General features: G+C 49.2%; 1 protein-coding gene across 2 annotated transcripts in view; it reads right to left on the reverse strand.

Moving 5' to 3' along the window:
* Positions 1-1,213: 1,213 nt before the first annotated feature.
* The window catches only part of ARK2C (arkadia (RNF111) C-terminal like ring finger ubiquitin ligase 2C), an 87,236-nt gene continuing 72,390 nt past the window's right edge, over positions 1,214-16,059 (reverse strand). For both annotated transcript variants that reach the window (XM_080684522.1, XM_080684523.1), the window contains 5 exons: positions 13,043-13,172; positions 11,247-11,351; positions 10,829-10,924; positions 8,218-8,324; positions 1,214-7,480 (listed from right to left, as the gene is read on the reverse strand). In XM_080684522.1, coding sequence (XP_080540648.1) covers positions 7,363-7,480; positions 8,218-8,324; positions 10,829-10,924; positions 11,247-11,351; positions 13,043-13,172 — 556 coding nt within the window. In that variant the 3' untranslated portion in view covers positions 1,214-7,362. The remainder of the gene's footprint in view (positions 7,481-8,217; positions 8,325-10,828; positions 10,925-11,246; positions 11,352-13,042; positions 13,173-16,059) is intronic.

A 16,059-nucleotide genomic window follows, 5' to 3' on the forward strand; every position in this document is an offset into this window, starting at 1 on the left:
GGACAAAATCCAAGGAAAGAGAACCATTTCCCCCCCAAATTGCTCAGGCCTTTCCTCCTAGGGGAACCTCCGCTGTGTAAACAGAGATTACCTAGACCAGGATAACCGAGGAGGTGGTGTCTATAAATAAAGACCTGTGGCATGTGGAAACCGGAAGGAGCCTAGGCTACCCGTCCACATTTTTACAGCTGGAAACCGGGGAAGGGCAGTGTCTTTCCCATCCACACACAGGTGAGCGGTGGGGCCAGGACTAGCGAGCCCTGATTCATGGATCGAGAGACATAGATGGAAACTGTGGAAAGCGATAGACAGCCTCTGGGATCATCTTCCTTGAACAAAAACGAGGGATTTAAACATTCATTAACCTAATGTAAACTGTGGACTTTAGTTAATAATAATGTATGGATGTTGGCTCATCATCTGAAACCATGTACCACACCAAGGCAAGATGTGAATAATAGAAGTAACTGAGCCGTGGTGGAGAAGAGAATGTATCAGAACTTGGAACATTCTGCTCATTTTTCTGTAAGCCTAAAACCGCTCTAAAAAGTGAAGTCTATTACTTTTACAAATAGTTCCTTAATATGGGCTCTGTTTGCAGTTTACGGAAGAAAGCCATCTTTCGGTTCACTGACCCGCACACAGAGACCAGGCTCTAGTCTAGACGATGCTGAGTGTCTGAATTGGGCTTTTCCAAAGGAATAAGAAATCCATGCCAACTGTCAAAATCACATTCCGTCTCCCCTACAGAGACACTGAGGTGCCCTCCAGGTCAAAACACAGGAGGTTACATTTGAAGATTGATCAAGAATGGGAACTTTCCCCTTTAAAAACCATAAACTAAAGTTTAGGAAACAGGTTAATTAGATGTTTGGTTCACAGCATGGAACAGATTCTTTGAGAGATAAAGAGGGTGAAGAAAATAATGCCCGAGACAGGAGAAGAAGGAGGAGGCAGAGGAGGAGGTGTGGAAGGGAAGCAGAGGAAGAAGAAAAGGGAGGGGAGGAGGGGGAAGGGAAGCAGGTGAAAGACGGGGAGGGAGGAGGAGGAACAGGCGGGGGTGGAGAAAGATACCAGCTGGGCCTCCAATTGATCTTGGACAAAGACAAGGTCTGTGAGAGGCTTTCTCCAGACACCCCTCCGCCCACCCCCAACACACACACCCCCCCGGGTCTGCACAGAAATAAGCACCCTGCACCAATGAGGTGTAGTTAGCAATGCAGGTCATTTTTATTAGTTATAAATAAAGTACAAAAAATCCACCAAAAGTGAATCTAAGCATTTACACGATTCCTAATGTCTCCGCCTTTTCATTGATGCACTATTGCTTTAATATTCATAATAAATATTCTTCTAGCTTTCTGCTATAAAATAGTCTATGTAGCAAAATGTTGCACAGCACAACAGAACAGAACAGCAGGAGGATTACAAAAAAGGACAATCAACACTGAGGATAATCCTTTCACTTACCAGGGGCAACCAAATTACCCCCTGGAGGGCCCGGTGTGGCTGGCTCCACAGCTGAGAAATGAGCTGCAGCCAAGGCCAGGGGAGGGGATGGGGGAGGGGAAGGCTGCGGTGAGGAGTAGGGGGCACAGGCCAGCCAGGGCAAAGGGCCCCTTCCCACTCTGACCCTGCAGAGCAGCGTAAGGCATGTCCGTCCAGGAGCCTTGCCAAGAGGGCAGTGTCTGCCGGGCCCAGCAGTGGTGGTCTGCGCCCGGTGGGCCACTCCACAGGCCCTCTCCAAGGAAAGCAGGAGAACAAGGCTCCAGGGCGGAGGCAGAAAGGGAAGCTGGGCAGGCAGCAGGCAGGAAGCCCAGGGAACGAGACCCATAGTCCAGCCGGAGCAAAGTTGGGGCTTAGGGACCATGCACGGCCCAGCCACTTCTCCAAGCCTGGCCAGGCAGTGCTGCGAATTGGGCATCCACTTCCTCCCCCATCAGCACCATCCCAGGGGGCCTCACGTGGAGGGTGGGCTGCTCCATTAGGCAAAGGCAGTGATGTCAAGAGGCAAGAGGCAAGATGGGCTGGAAAGGAGGGGAAGGAGGAGAGGAGGGAAGAGACAGACATGCGGAAAGCACAGGAGTGGATCTCCCACTCCGGGCCAGGCTTCTTCTGGGGGCATGGACTTCCTCTCTCTCCTTTAGCTCAAAGGCATCGCAGCTCACAGCTGTGCCAGGCTTCGAGGCCACCACTTCCCCAAACCCTCCCCTAGCACTCTTCCGGGGGTGGTGAGATTGGAGCCCACCCCCATCCACAGCAGCACCCCCTGCCCAATAGCCCCCTGGAGCAATGGCAGAGAGTAAAGAGGAGATACTAGGGAGGAGAAACCATGAGTCTAAAATCTGCGTCCCAATCTGTTATCAAGGATGATGCCTCAGTAATAAAGTCTCCAAGAGATGCTAGGATGGGGTGCCAATTCTAAACACCATAGTTTGGGACTCACCCCATCCCCATAACTAACAAGACATGGATTTCAGCTCACTCTCCAAGTGACCGCCAAGCCTTGTGAAAGCACATGTCCTGTATCCAGGGATGAGTCCACGTGTCCTGCCTCCCTGTCACTCCAGGACACTGCATATAAAAGGACAGAAACCCTACAGATATCTCCTTTGGGCAAATCCACTGGTTACACTCACTGTCTACTCTGTTCCTCTCCTCCTCTTTCCTTCCTTCCTTTCTTCTCTCCTGAGAGGGTGACTTAACACTGAATGGTAGTCTCCCCCGAATTCCTGTCATTTTCTCTGAGTCCCAGGGACCCTGGAGACCCTCCAGCTCACCTCCAGCCCCCACCCCCAAACCCAGAAAACTGAGACACAGAGAGGCCAAGGGATTTGTTCAAGGTCACAGAGAAGGTTACAAGAGAGCTGGTCTGAAAACCTGAGCCTCCTAATCTCCAGTCCAGCGCTCATTCTAATAAACCAGGCTCCTGCGGGTCATGTCTGAAGGGAACATTCTGGAACCAGGGGGATTTGTAGCCCAGGTGGAGAGAGTGACTTCCAGTGCCCCGAGAGCTTCCTCAGAAGATGGAGGCAGGGTGGGCTGAGGTGTGGGAAGGGCAAGGAAAGAAGGGAAGACAGGTTAGTGATGAGGAGTTAGGGGGACAAGGGTAGCAAGTGAAAGGATTATCCCAGTCTGCTGACGAGTGCAAATTATATTAATATATGTGCTAAATACAGTCACTATATTGGAGTTTTTCACTAGATCACAGCATACAGAATCAAAGGTTTGCATTTCATATGGAATGTATCCAAAGAGGCCAGCACCACAGTAGGACAGCTTGCAATCACACACCCTGATATTTGGACGAAATAAAGTTCGCGGAATTTTATTTAAAATTTTTTTTTGTATTCGTAGTTGTTTGTCATCGTACCAATGCATGCAAAGCATTCCACTCCCAGAAACAACGGCAAAATGAGGTAATAGGAGTAATAAAAAAAATTAGTATCCTTTCTAAATAAATAAATTATAATTAAAAATGCAAAACAACTATAAAAATAATTAAATAAGAACCCACGATATCTACAAGTTAGTCATAAATTATGATTGTTAAATATAAGGCATTTAAACTCACAAAACCCTGTAAACTAGCAACGTGCCATGTTTTTTGTTTTTTGTTTTTTGTTTTTCTATCAGCTGAAATCGCTCTAGCATTTGCTCTACGCGCGCGCAGGAGATGAAACACGAGGGGAGGGGACCTGACAGACGTTGCTACAGCCCCACGTGGGGAGTGTGTGTCCCGCCGGCTGGCGGCGGGGGGGTGGAGGGGGGTTGGGGGATTTCTTCAGGGAAAAAAAAAATCTGGTGCTTTTTCTTCACCATTGAAAAACTGTGCTTGTTCGTTAGGCGTAAAGGGTTAAGAATACTTGCACGGGAGGCTGGGAACATTTGCAGAAGAGGAGCTAGAGTCCCGCCACAGGTGGTAGGCGAGGGCTGCAGGGCCCAAGGGGGTCCCGGCAAGTGGAGGAGCCCCGTGCCCCACCCTTTGTCCTCACAGGCCAGGCTGTGGTGTTGGTTTCGAGATTGGTGTCCTCGGTGGACCCACTGCGGCCAGGGCTGCACTGTGGCTAGAGGCCCAACTTGATCCTGGGGCAGCTCTTGCCCCAGAAGGCACTCATGCGTCTCAGCCAAGAAAGGGTCTGAGTCCCTTGAGTTGAGCAGAAGGAGGAGGAAAGGGGGTCTCTCCTCCTGGAGGTGGTGGGTGTGAGATGCTGAGGCCTGAGCCTGCCTCTTCTCCACTTTTCCCGGCTCCCGGACCAAGGGGGAAGGGTCCTCAAGGGAGCAGAAGCACAGATACCCTGTCCTCTCTTGTTGGCCAGACAGCTACCCCGATAAAGGAGCTTGGAGGTGCCTGGGACCCTGTCACCTCCTGTGCCCGCCTGCAGGGTAAGAGGGCCCCAAAGAGATGAGGGGAAGGGGGCTTTAGGCTCTATCCCCAAAGCTAGTGCTGACCTCTTCCCTCCAGGTGATCTCCACCCACCCCAGCAGTGCCTAAAGTTAGCCTGGGCACTTGGGGAGCCTGCAGACAACTGGGAGGAGGAGGAGACTACATCCCACTCTCAGCCTCTGAAACAGACATCGGTGCCCACAGCAAGTCATTTCAACAGCTCAGTTGGCACACAGCTCTAATGACTTGAATGATGTATTGATGTCGGGGAGGATCAGAGAATGTGAATGTTGGAAGGAAATTTAGCAAGCATCTAATCCAACCTCCTCATGTGGCAGCAGAGGAAACTGAGGCCCAGAGAGGGGAAGGCAGGTTTCTAGCACTACCCACTTTGTCAGTGAGGAGCCAAGACGGAACCCAGGACTCCAGCTCTCACTCTATCTGGCCTTCCCACTGACTCCCTCTACCTACTGGCCTTTCAAACTGGCCTTAGAGAGAACAAGAGCCCAAGACTAAGAGGGGAGTGACCTTCCCTAGATTATCCTGGCTACCTGTGGGTCAAAACAGGGTGGGGAGAATTCCCAACTTCCAGGGGCAACTAGTAACTAGCTTTCCCCAAAATTCTGACTCAGAAGTACTTTCCACTTTGTCGAGGTCTCCACCTTTAGCCCTAGAGACACTGTTCACACACTGGAATCAGTGAAGGAGACGAGGTCATGCTCATTGCCATTAACCCAGAATTAGACTATTCACCATTTTTGCACTATTCTTTGTGTCTTACCTCCTCTGCTACAGTGTAAGCTGCCAGAGGAGGGATATCTTCTTTGCTATTGCCTGTCCTAACACCTGCACTGGCAGGTGCTCAGGAAGGATGGCTTAGCCTGAGGAACATCCTTGTGCAACCTCCCACCAGGAGCCACCTCCCCCAATCTGCCAGTAGGTGTCCAGAGTAGCCATCCCTCCACCTGACAGTTCCCATTGTGCTAGAAGGTTCTGCCTCAAGCCAAAATCTGCCTCCCAGTCATTTTTACACATTGGTCCTGGTTTTACCCTTTGTAGCAGCAATGCAGACTCAATTTCCTTAACCTTATGGAATTCCCTCATATATGTGATAAATATCCTGGACCCCCTAGTCTTCTCTTATTGATACAAGGGCATTGAGACTTGGGTGGGGGACAGGCCTTTGAGGGCAGTGCAAATGAGGGCCAGGAGGAGGGGAGGGGTAAAGGAAGAGAGCAGAATCCCAGTTGAGCTGGGGGTTTCCTCTTATAGATAAAGAAAGTTGGGTTGGGATTGGTGGAATTTGGTAGATTTTCCCATCTCCATCCCTCTGTTCTCCCATCTCTCTGCTCCCCCTGAGGTTCAGAAAAACTGTGGAGTGGTGCAGTAAGACACACTATATGGTGTCACCTGGAACTTCAGGTCTGCCTCTCCTACCGCCCCCATCCCTACACCCCAAGGAGGTTCCCAAGAGAGACCGTCAATGTGTGGGCAGGTAGTATTAATCCTCACAACAGCTAGGTGAGGTAGAGAAGTGGAAATGGAGATGCACTGTTGTTTCTCCCCACTCTAAGGAGAAGGAAACTGAGGCACAGAGAAAGAAAGGGGCTTACCCAACGTTATCAAAGACTCAAAGAGCCGGAGGCTGGGGGCACAGTGCCTCCCAAACCCAGCCAACAAGGTCTCAGGGCCAGGGCCATTTCCAAGGGTTTCCATCAAGATTTGAGCCATCCCAAAGGAAGTTCAAAGTTCTCCTCAAGGTCCACAGTATTTGGCCTCAGCCCTTGAGTGCTAGCTGAGAGCACTTTGGCCAGGACCAAGTATCCATCACCTATGCTATCTTAGCTTCATCATCTGGTTAATTTTTTTGCATAGGGAGGCAGTGGCCAAATTGCCTCTTTGGGACAGGGCATAAGCAGGCTGAAAGGAAGAAGTTGGCCTGAGCAGGGGTATCCTGGCTCTGAGGAACCTGGTGGCTACTTTAGTTGAAGGCTGGCCTCTCCCTGATTCAGTGTGGAACCGGGGGGATGGCTGGAGCTAAGTGGATGGGCTCTGGTACTGGGGATCCCTCCTTCAAGACTGAATTCTTCTCTTACCTACTCAACCTCCACCTTCCCAACCCCGGCTGAGCCCGTCAGAGGCCCATCTAAGACCCCCATCTGCTCCTTCTCCAGTCCTCCCCATTCTCAGATGGCCCCTTCCATGCTCCATGCATTGTAAACATGAGAAAAACCAAAGCAAAGGGAAAAACCAAAATGGAAAACAAAACAAGGACACCGCCATCCCCCTCCCTGCTTCCCAACCTGGGTGAAAAAAAAAATTATCCTTTTTTCATCGTAAACAGAATTTGGCTTTTTTTTTTTTCACTTCTGATTCCTTTTCCCATTTCTCTCTTAAAGATGGGAAGATTTGGGCTGTTGTTGGTTGGTTCGGTCAGGCACCAAAACAAGAAACTCAATGAGAAATATTTGGTGCGAATTCGGTAATAGCGACATGTCCACCACAAGATGACTAGAGCACCACACACAACATTTTTCTTAAGCTAACATGCTCTGGTTGCCATCCACAGAAATAGCTAGAGACCCCTACATGGTTTCTACGTGGTCGAGAGGTATATATACAATCCTTCAAAGGGCAGGATTGAGGGGCCGGTCTATCAGCTAGGACCTTCAGGATCGCGTCTAGATTCTCAGCAGCATGGGCCCCCCCTTCCCACCCCTGCTCTGGGCACGGCCAGCTCCCTCCCTCCCGCGCAGCGAGGCAGATGGGGACAGTCACCATTCTGGATGGGTGGGTCCTCCCCGACCCTTCCTTTCCCTCGGACACTGATACCACCAACTCCTCTTTCCACAAAATGTGCTTGCAGGCTTTTCCTCTACGTCAAATGGCTCAGAAGGCAAAGTTTGGCTGCAAGGGCTATGGCCGTGGGGGGACCTGGTGAAGGAAAATGGGGCATCCACTGGCTAATTCCTTCCTCAGCTGTCAGCTCCCAGTTGTGTCTCAATGTCCACCCGGCAGATGGGGCATTTCTTGCTCATGGCGAGCCACTGGTCCACACAGAGTTGGTGAAAAAGATGCATACAGGGTAGGCGTCTGGAAGAGAGGGGGAGAGTCAGAGGAATGCCTGAGGGGAAGAACCCCAGGGCTGTGCCAGGAGTTGAGGGATAATGGCTACTCAAGGGACCAGTAGACTCACACCCAGGACTACTGGGGGACAGGCCAAAGAGGGTCATGGTAGCTCTGCCACTGAGTGAGGCTGTGGCTGGGATGGGAAATGACTACAGGAAGGAGAACCCCCAAATTCTCCTTCTGCATGCAGCCTCTCAGTGCAGCCTGAAACAAAGCCATGACTTTGTCTTAGACCAGTGGTTGGCAAACTCATTAGTCAACAGAGCCAAATATCAACAGTACAATGATTGAAATATCTTTTGCGAGCCAAATTTTTTAAACTTAAACTTCTTCTAATGCCACTTCTTCAAAATAGACTCGCCCAGGCCATGGTATTTTGTGGAAGAGCCACACTCAAGAGGCCAAAGAGCCGCATGTGGCTTGCGAGCCGCGGTTTGCCAACCACTGTCTTAGACCATCCAGGCCGAATAGCAGGCTGTTCTCTGAAACTTAGCATCTATAAGTCCATACCCACAGGCACCACACATCTAGAATGTTCCCTACCCCATCATCCTAGAACAACCATGAAGCACACTATGGCGCACACACACACACACACACACACACACACACACACAAGCAAACCCCACCCAACACACAGCACAAGACTGATCACCAATACCCACGAGGGAAAGGAGACGGAATCCAAGAGGCTGGCCTACCTCACATCTTCTCCATCCTCCAGCATAGACAGACAAATTGTGCATTTCTCATCAGTATCTGACTCCTCCCCCTCTTCCTTCTTGCCTTTGCCATTCTGGGGTCTTCTCTATGAGAAACAAAGGAGGAGCATGTTACCTAGAGCAGACTCACCTGGTGGTCTTGGCTCTTGCAGCCTCTTCCCCTACCTCCCTCCTCCAGGGAGGCAGTCTCTTTTTAAGCTCCTAAATTACACCCAGACTTCTATGCTCTTCCCAGACCCTTCTCCCTGCCTAATCTCCACCCCTCCTCCTTGCTGCAGAATACAGAGGGTTAAAGCCAAATGAACTTTCTTATTCTTGTTCCTGGCAATTCATGTCCCAGGCATAAACTTTACACTGCCCTAGGAGCACAGAGTTTGGAAAGGAATTGGATACCAATGAATCAATCCTTTGCAAAACGGTGGCTGTGCATAAACAGCTTCACCTTTTCTGTTCCCCTTATCCTGTTTACTCCTCCTTACACCCTTTCCAACCTAGATCCCTGTCTCCAGCCTTCTCCTCCACTTTCAGATCCAGCATGCTTCATCCATCCATCCATCCATCCATCCATCCATCCATCCATCCATCCATGCATTCATTCATCTAATTTTCTTTCCTTCTTTCCTCTCTCCCTCCTTCCCTCCCTCCCTCCCTTCCTTCCTTCCTTCCTCCCTCCCTCCCTCCCTCCCTCCCTCCCCCCTCCCTCCCTCCCTCCTTCCCTCCTTTCCTTCCTTCCTTCCTCCTTCTCTCCATTCCTTCTTTCCTTTATGCCTTCTACTTACAAATGTCTATCGTGAGGAGCTAAAGATGGGCTCTGGCTTGACCACAATGAGTATGTTCCTGTTCTGAGATTCTCAGTGCTTGTCAAGCTTTTAATTCTTAGATTTTTAAATTTTTATTTATTTGTCTTCATGTCAGACTATATGTTTAGAGCAGTTTTAGTTTACATAAAAATTGAACAGAAAATATAGTGTGTTCCCACTTCCCTCTGCCTCTCAACATACACAGTTTGCCCTATTATTCGCATCTCACCTTAGTGTGATGCATTTGTTGCAGCTGATGAACCAATAGTGATTTACTACTATTAACTGAAGTCTTCTGGTTTACATTAGGGTTTACTCTTCATGTTAAACAGCCCTTTGCGTTTTGACAAATGCATATTGTCATGTGTCCACCATTACATACAAAATAGTGTCACTGCCTTAAAAATCCCCTGTGAATCACCTATTCATTCTTTTTCCTCCCTCTCCTGAGGCCCCTGGCAATAAATGATCTTTTTATTGTCTTTAGTTTTGCCTTTTCTGGAATGGTATATAGTTGGAATCATACAGTATGCAGCCTTTTTATGCTGGCTTCTTCCACTTTGTAATATGCATTTCCAGTCCTTCGTGTCTTTTTATAGCTTAACTAGAGGCCCAGTGCATGAAATTCGTGCATGGGAGGGGGGTCCCCTCAGCCCAGCCTGCACCCTCTCCAATCTGGGATCCCTCGGGGGATGTTTGACTGCCGGTTTAGCCCTATGGATCAGGCCTAAACCGGCAGTCAGACATCCCTCTCACAATCCTGGACTGCTGGCTCCTAATTGCTTACCTGCCTGCCTGCCTGGTTGCCCCTAACTGCCTGCCCTGCCCCCTCTGCCAGCCTGATCACCCCTACTGCCTCTGTGTGCCGGCTTGATTGCCCCCAACTGCCCCCTCCCTGCTGGCCTGGTCGCCCCTAGCTGTCCCCCCTGCCGGCCTGGTCACCCCCAACTGCCCCCCCTGCCAGCCTGGTCACCCCACACAGCCTGCTTGTTCAGTCGTTTGGTTGTCCCTCACTAACCCCCCTACCGGCCTGGTAGTAGGCAGACATCTTGTGAGGGAGTGAGGGTCAATTTGCATATTACCTCTTTATTATATAGGATAGTTCATTTCTTGCTATCATGAAATAATATTCCATTGTATGAATAAACCACAGTTTGTTTGTCCATTCACTTATTGAGAGACATCTTAGTTGCTTTTAAATTTTTTAATTTAATTTAAAAAAATTAAACTTAGATTCCTGGCTTCTAATCCTACCTCAGATTCCTGGCAACAATTCTGGAGAATCTACCTCTGTAGGCTTAGGGTAGAGCCTGTGAATATGTGGCTTTAGAAGTTCCCCAGATGATCTTGATGCTCAATGAGAATTGGAAATGCTGCTCTGAAGCCTTAGTTGCCCATTTGTCTACATGTGAGACTGGAGTTGGAATTCTTTTCTAAGGCAAGTCTTAGCCTTCTGTGCAGGCACTCCCCTTGCTCACCCCACTCAGATACTAACATTCATTTCCCTGTACACCTTCCTAATATACCAACTCACAAGTCCACATGCACACACATACCCAGCCTCCTCCCTTACTAATGAGAGGCCACCATCTCCCCTCCTGGTTACACCTGACAGAGACAAAGGAGAAAACCTGGGAAGGTATTGCTGCTTCAGAGCATCTAATCAGAGCAAAGGCTTCTAGATTTTGGACTGTGCCCCTCTGTGGACAACCAGGCCGAAGTCAACTAGATAACCTACATCCTCCCCACCCTCACCCCTACTATGCATGCTGGCCTGCTGGCTGACTCACCTTCTTGTACTTGTGGGGGAAGGTGAACCTCTCAATGGTGTTCTGTACAGCTCCTCGAGTCACATTTCCCAACCTGTCCTCAAGCTGCAGCAGCTCCTGCAAAGAGAAAAATGTGGACGTGTGCACTCGTGTGCAAAGGCACAGGTACACATGTGATGAGAAGGAGAGGCACTGACAGATGTTAGCAGGAAGCATTCAAACAGTCATTCAAAAGAACTTGTCTGAAAGAATGAAATATCTCTACTTGCTCTCAGTTTCTTTCTCTTCCTCTCAACCCCAAGGCTCCTCCTGCCCCATTCATCCCCTACCCATCAGCAAGGGGAAAGGAGAGAGGACATGATAAATGATAATAGCTCCTCCACCAACCCCACTGGAGCCAAGCTGGCCAGAGGATTCCCAGACAGAGGGGCAGGCGTACCTCATAGCTCTCCCGCACAGCAGAGATGTGTCTGCTGGGGTTCAGTCCCTGGAGAGCAAGGAAGTGAAGCTGAGGGTAAGGGTAGTTTCGGATTTCATGGACAACCTGTTGGGGAGAAAATGCCTCAGGTAGGATTCAAGGCTTCATGATCCCAGTGTCCGACTCCTCCTCCCATAACTGCCAATCTGCATACACTGAGAAACTGTGGGCAGAAGTGTCATTTTTCCTGCTCCCGGTCTCCCTCACCCCTTCAAGAACCAAGCTTATGCTGGACCAGCCCCAGAAAGAATAACAAAATCAATGAGGTAACACCTGGCCCGATGGGTCATTTATTTCATGCCAGCAGGTACTGTTCTAGGCCCTTCAGATAGCTAACGAATTTAATGATCTCATCGGATTTGCAATGTGGGTGCAATTTCTACCCCCATTTTACTGATAGGGTAAATGAGACACGGGCACATTTAGTAAGTGGCCCAACTTATGCAATCAAGTGGCAGAATCACCATTTCAAACCCAGGCAGTTGGGGAAGTGGGGGCAGAGTCAATTCCCTTCCCCTTGACTCCACATTGTCTGACCCAGGTGGGGCAAGTGAGGACATTTAAGGGGGCACTGTGATTGAGACAAATAATATTTTATTGCAACATTTTTAAAAAAATCAAAATTAACATAAAATATCTGTAATGAACAAAATGTCAAATTTTTCAATACAGAGAGGATCTGCCCCTGTACTTTTTGGTGCTGCCTCACTCACCTCCCCCCGACCCAGGTGTGAGTCAGAGGGCCAGGTGTCCAGCATAGCTGCTCGTCTTAGTCACTGCATGCCCCTGGCCTGCTACTTAACCTACCTAAGCCTCAGTTCGCTCATCTGTAAAATAGGGATATTACCTCTTCATGTGGAGTTATCGAGCGGCTTAAATAATTCATTTAAATTGCTTAGAACAGTGCCTGGTATGCAGTAAGTGCTCAATAAATGTTAGCTTTTATTCTCAGTAAATGGTGCTTTATAACAGGAACCAGAGGACCTCAGGGCTGAAAGACTGCTGAGATTACTGCCCCACGCCCCTCATTTTACAGATAAGGAGACTGCGGTGCTGAGTGGTTAAAGGCAGAGGCAATGACTGGCAGGCTGGAATTGTGCTTTGGGGCAGCAACATGAAGAAGCTGCCTGGGAATAAGAAGATTTTCAGTCTTTTGCTACATTATTATTGTTGTTGTTGTTAGTTTAATGAAACATCTTCACCTTCATTCCATGCAGCTTGCAATGCCCCCAAAGGGAACCTGAACTTTTTGCAGACTCAGCACCCTGCAGTGAGAAGCCCAGCCCCCTGCAGGAAGTTGACTGGATCAGCCGCCAGGCCACCCCTTGGGTCTCTTATGTTCCTCACACCAGTCCTGTGAGGTGGGTCAGCCAGGTGTCTCCATCCCATTTCACAGATAAGTAAATTAACACCCACGCAGGTACTGACCCTGAGAAATTAACTAAGCACAAGTCATACAGGGTCCAGAGATCACCCTGCTTGCTCTTAGCCCTGAGCCTTCCCCACACCTGCAACTACCCCATTCCACCCTCCATTGCCCCACCTGGTCCTTGCAGCTGAGCTTCTAGTGCAACAGGTGCTCTCAAGTCAGAGTGGGAGTAAGGGTTGGGAGGGGAGGGGAGCAGTTGGCCTGCCTGGGAGCAAGTCACACAGAGGAACAGGACACAGGGAGCAGGACACAAGGGAGCTGCAGGCCTCAGCCCACCATGTCCCCCAACAGGCAACAGGAGTCCGTTCTTGGCAGAGCCCCCACTCACCATCTGCGTGGAGGAGGAGTTTCTGGGAAAGTGGTGCATTCGAGGCGTCGCTAGGTAATGCTGATAGTGCTGAAGGATGGGCCGCACCTGGAACTGAGCAGGGCTCAAGCTGGCGTCCACACTGAGATCCCTGCGGGGACACGGCCACAGTGAGCCACAGGGGGTACTCAGCCATCGGGTGAGAAGGGACCTCAGACATCCAGCCCATGGTGGAGAGCCAGAATCACAAACTGTCAGAGCTGTAAGAAACTGGACCTCAGTTACCCGTCCCCTCTCTTTACAGACGGAAATGAGACCCAGAGAAGAAAGGGCTCTGCAAGGTCTGAAGGGGCTAGAACAGCCAAGACCTCATATAACTTTTTGAAACGAGTGCACCTAAGCACCCTTCCAGGACACAGCCCACCCCCTGAGAGAAATGCTAAAAGAAAAATCCAAACAGAGCTGGTCGGGGATTCGGAGCAAAGACAAGGTCCAAATATAGTGGAGGGGGTAGAGGCCATACTTCAACCACTTGGAGCAAACAAGAGAAGAGGGCCTCAGCTTCTGTGAGTCGGGACCTGTTACCCTGGACCCTACCCCCAACCCACTCCTAAAAGTATAGGAAAATTTCTTTTATTAAAAATTGATCCATTCATGCAACTGAAAAGGAACCAGGGCTCCTTGCAGAAATGGCTAATTTCAGGTCTGGAGCATGAAATGTGCAAAATGAGATTGAGGGAAACATTTTATCATAACTGAACACACTACCAGGGTCATATCAAAACCATCCTGACGAGGTGGGAACTGGCCAGAGTTTGGACAATTTGCATGTCAATGAGCATAACTGCAATAGATTGAAACACATCAGACAGGTACAAATCCACAAGGTGAACTGACCCTAAAGAAGACTGGTCCCTTTGAAGAATGCTAAGGAGCCAACTCCTCATTTTGAAAACTAGTAAATAAAGTGGTGGTGGTGGGAAAGGGGGGGAGGGCAGACAACCATTTATCTTGTCTTTCTTTTATTAACTATACTTCAGGGTAACCAAGTAGTTGATGAAGGAAAATTTCTCTTATAAAATTTTTCTAGCTAATAAAAGAGAAAGGAATGATTGAACTCATTTTTGTGTACCCTAAAGAAATAAAGGATCTTGCAGGCAAGGATCAACAATTGCTACTAACATCTCAAAAGGAGAGACAACCAGCTTCTGCTGGAAAAAAACAACACCACCTTTAAAGTATTTTTGCCAAAAAGTAAGAGCTGGACCAAAATCTGCTCAAACCTTCATCTGTGGGGAACATAGGACACTGAGGAACATTGTAAGCGATACCACCAGAATGTGACCAGCAGAATCCAGATAAGGGGAACTACAGAAAAAATACCTGATTTCTGCTTCCAGCCATGATAAATCTATAATGTATATATTCCAAGATTTTCTATATATATTAGCCTGGATCCATGGAACAACTCCTGATAAATATGTCCTTTGGGAAACAAGTTAAACTCTTTTTTTCCTTAAATATATTGGGGTGACATTGGTCATATAGGTTTTAGGTGTAGATTTCTATGACATCAGATCTGTATATTGCACTGTGTGCCCACCATCCAAAGTCAAATCTTTTTCCATCACCCTTCACCCCCTTCACTCCTCAAGTTAAATTCTTGGAGCCAGCCAAAACCGGTTTGGCTCAGTGGATAGAGCATCAGCCTGTGGACTGAAAGGTCCCAGGTTCGATTCTGGTCAAGGGCACGTAACTTGGTTGCGGGCACATCCCCAGTGGGAGGTGTGCAGGAGGCAGCTGATCGATGTTTCTCTCTCATCGATGTTTCTAACTCTCTATCCCTCTTCCTTCATCTCTGTAAAAAATCAATAAAATATATTTTAAAAAAATATTAAAAAAAAAATTCTTGGAGCCAGTCAGAAGCAAACTTAGAAATTTAGTAGTCCATCCCTTGTTTCTTTCCTTCTTTTTCTTTTAATCTTCTCCTGAGGATATTATTCCATTGATTTTTTTAGAGAGAGTGGAAGGGAGGGAGTTTGGGCGGGGGTGGGGGGCAGAGAGAGAGAGAAACATTGATGTGTGAAAGGCATATCGATTGTCTCCTGCATGAGCCCCAACTGGGGCCAGTGATTGAGCATGCATCTGAGGTATGTGCCCTTGACCAGGAATCAAACCCGAAACTCTTTAGTCGGCAGGCCGGCGCTCTAACCACTGAGCGACAGTCCAGGGCTGGCCCCTGTTTCTTCAGACCTATCTTTGGCCTGAAAATTGGCGGTGCCTTTTCCATGTTCCTTGGCTAGCCAGTTAGCATCACCAGGGTTTCTGACCCTTGCCTGAGCTTATCCCATGACCTGGTCGGTGAGGGAGTTCCACGGGGCACCCTTGTGTGGCTGAAACTCTGACTCTTTGCAGTCTCAGGGGACCCAGCTTAGTCAAAGCAGCAAAGACACCTTCAAAGAATTCTGCGAAAGCGAAGTTGAAAGGAACCCGGAGCAGAGTCGCTCCAAATCCAGAAATGCTGAGTGGGGAAGCACCCCGGCCTTCGGGTGAGAGGGATGATCTGCCCGGGTTGGGCCTGGACAGGCTCTGGGATTCCCTCTTCTCATCTCATCAGGAGATTCCGTCCTAAACCCAGGATCCCTGAACAGCGGATGCTGCTCAGACCCTAAAAGAGCCCGGGCGGGACTTCAGCCCAGGAGACGTCAGCCTTCGGAGGAGCAGTGCCTGCCACCTTCCTGCTGTTGCCACTGGCCTGTGAGAACACGGCAGAGTTTTGAAAGGAGTCATAGAAACTCCCCAAAGTCCCGAGCCACCGGGTTACGCAGAACGGTGCCCTGGAGATTTCATGGGCATTGTCTCAAAGCACAAGTTTTATCAGCTGTGTCTAAACTTCCATCTCAATGTTGTCTTCCACTGCCCATGGCCTTGGAGCGTGGCATAGTCTGGTTGCCCCACTGAACCTTATGTTCTTTGCACGGAGCTTGCTCAGAAAGTGCGAGTCAGGAGGCTTCGCTGAGGCAGAGCTCCCTGCAGGA

Source organism: Plecotus auritus (assembly GCF_963455305.1).
Source record: "Plecotus auritus genome assembly, chromosome: 8".
NCBI classification, from domain to species: Eukaryota; Metazoa; Chordata; class Mammalia; order Chiroptera; family Vespertilionidae; genus Plecotus; species Plecotus auritus.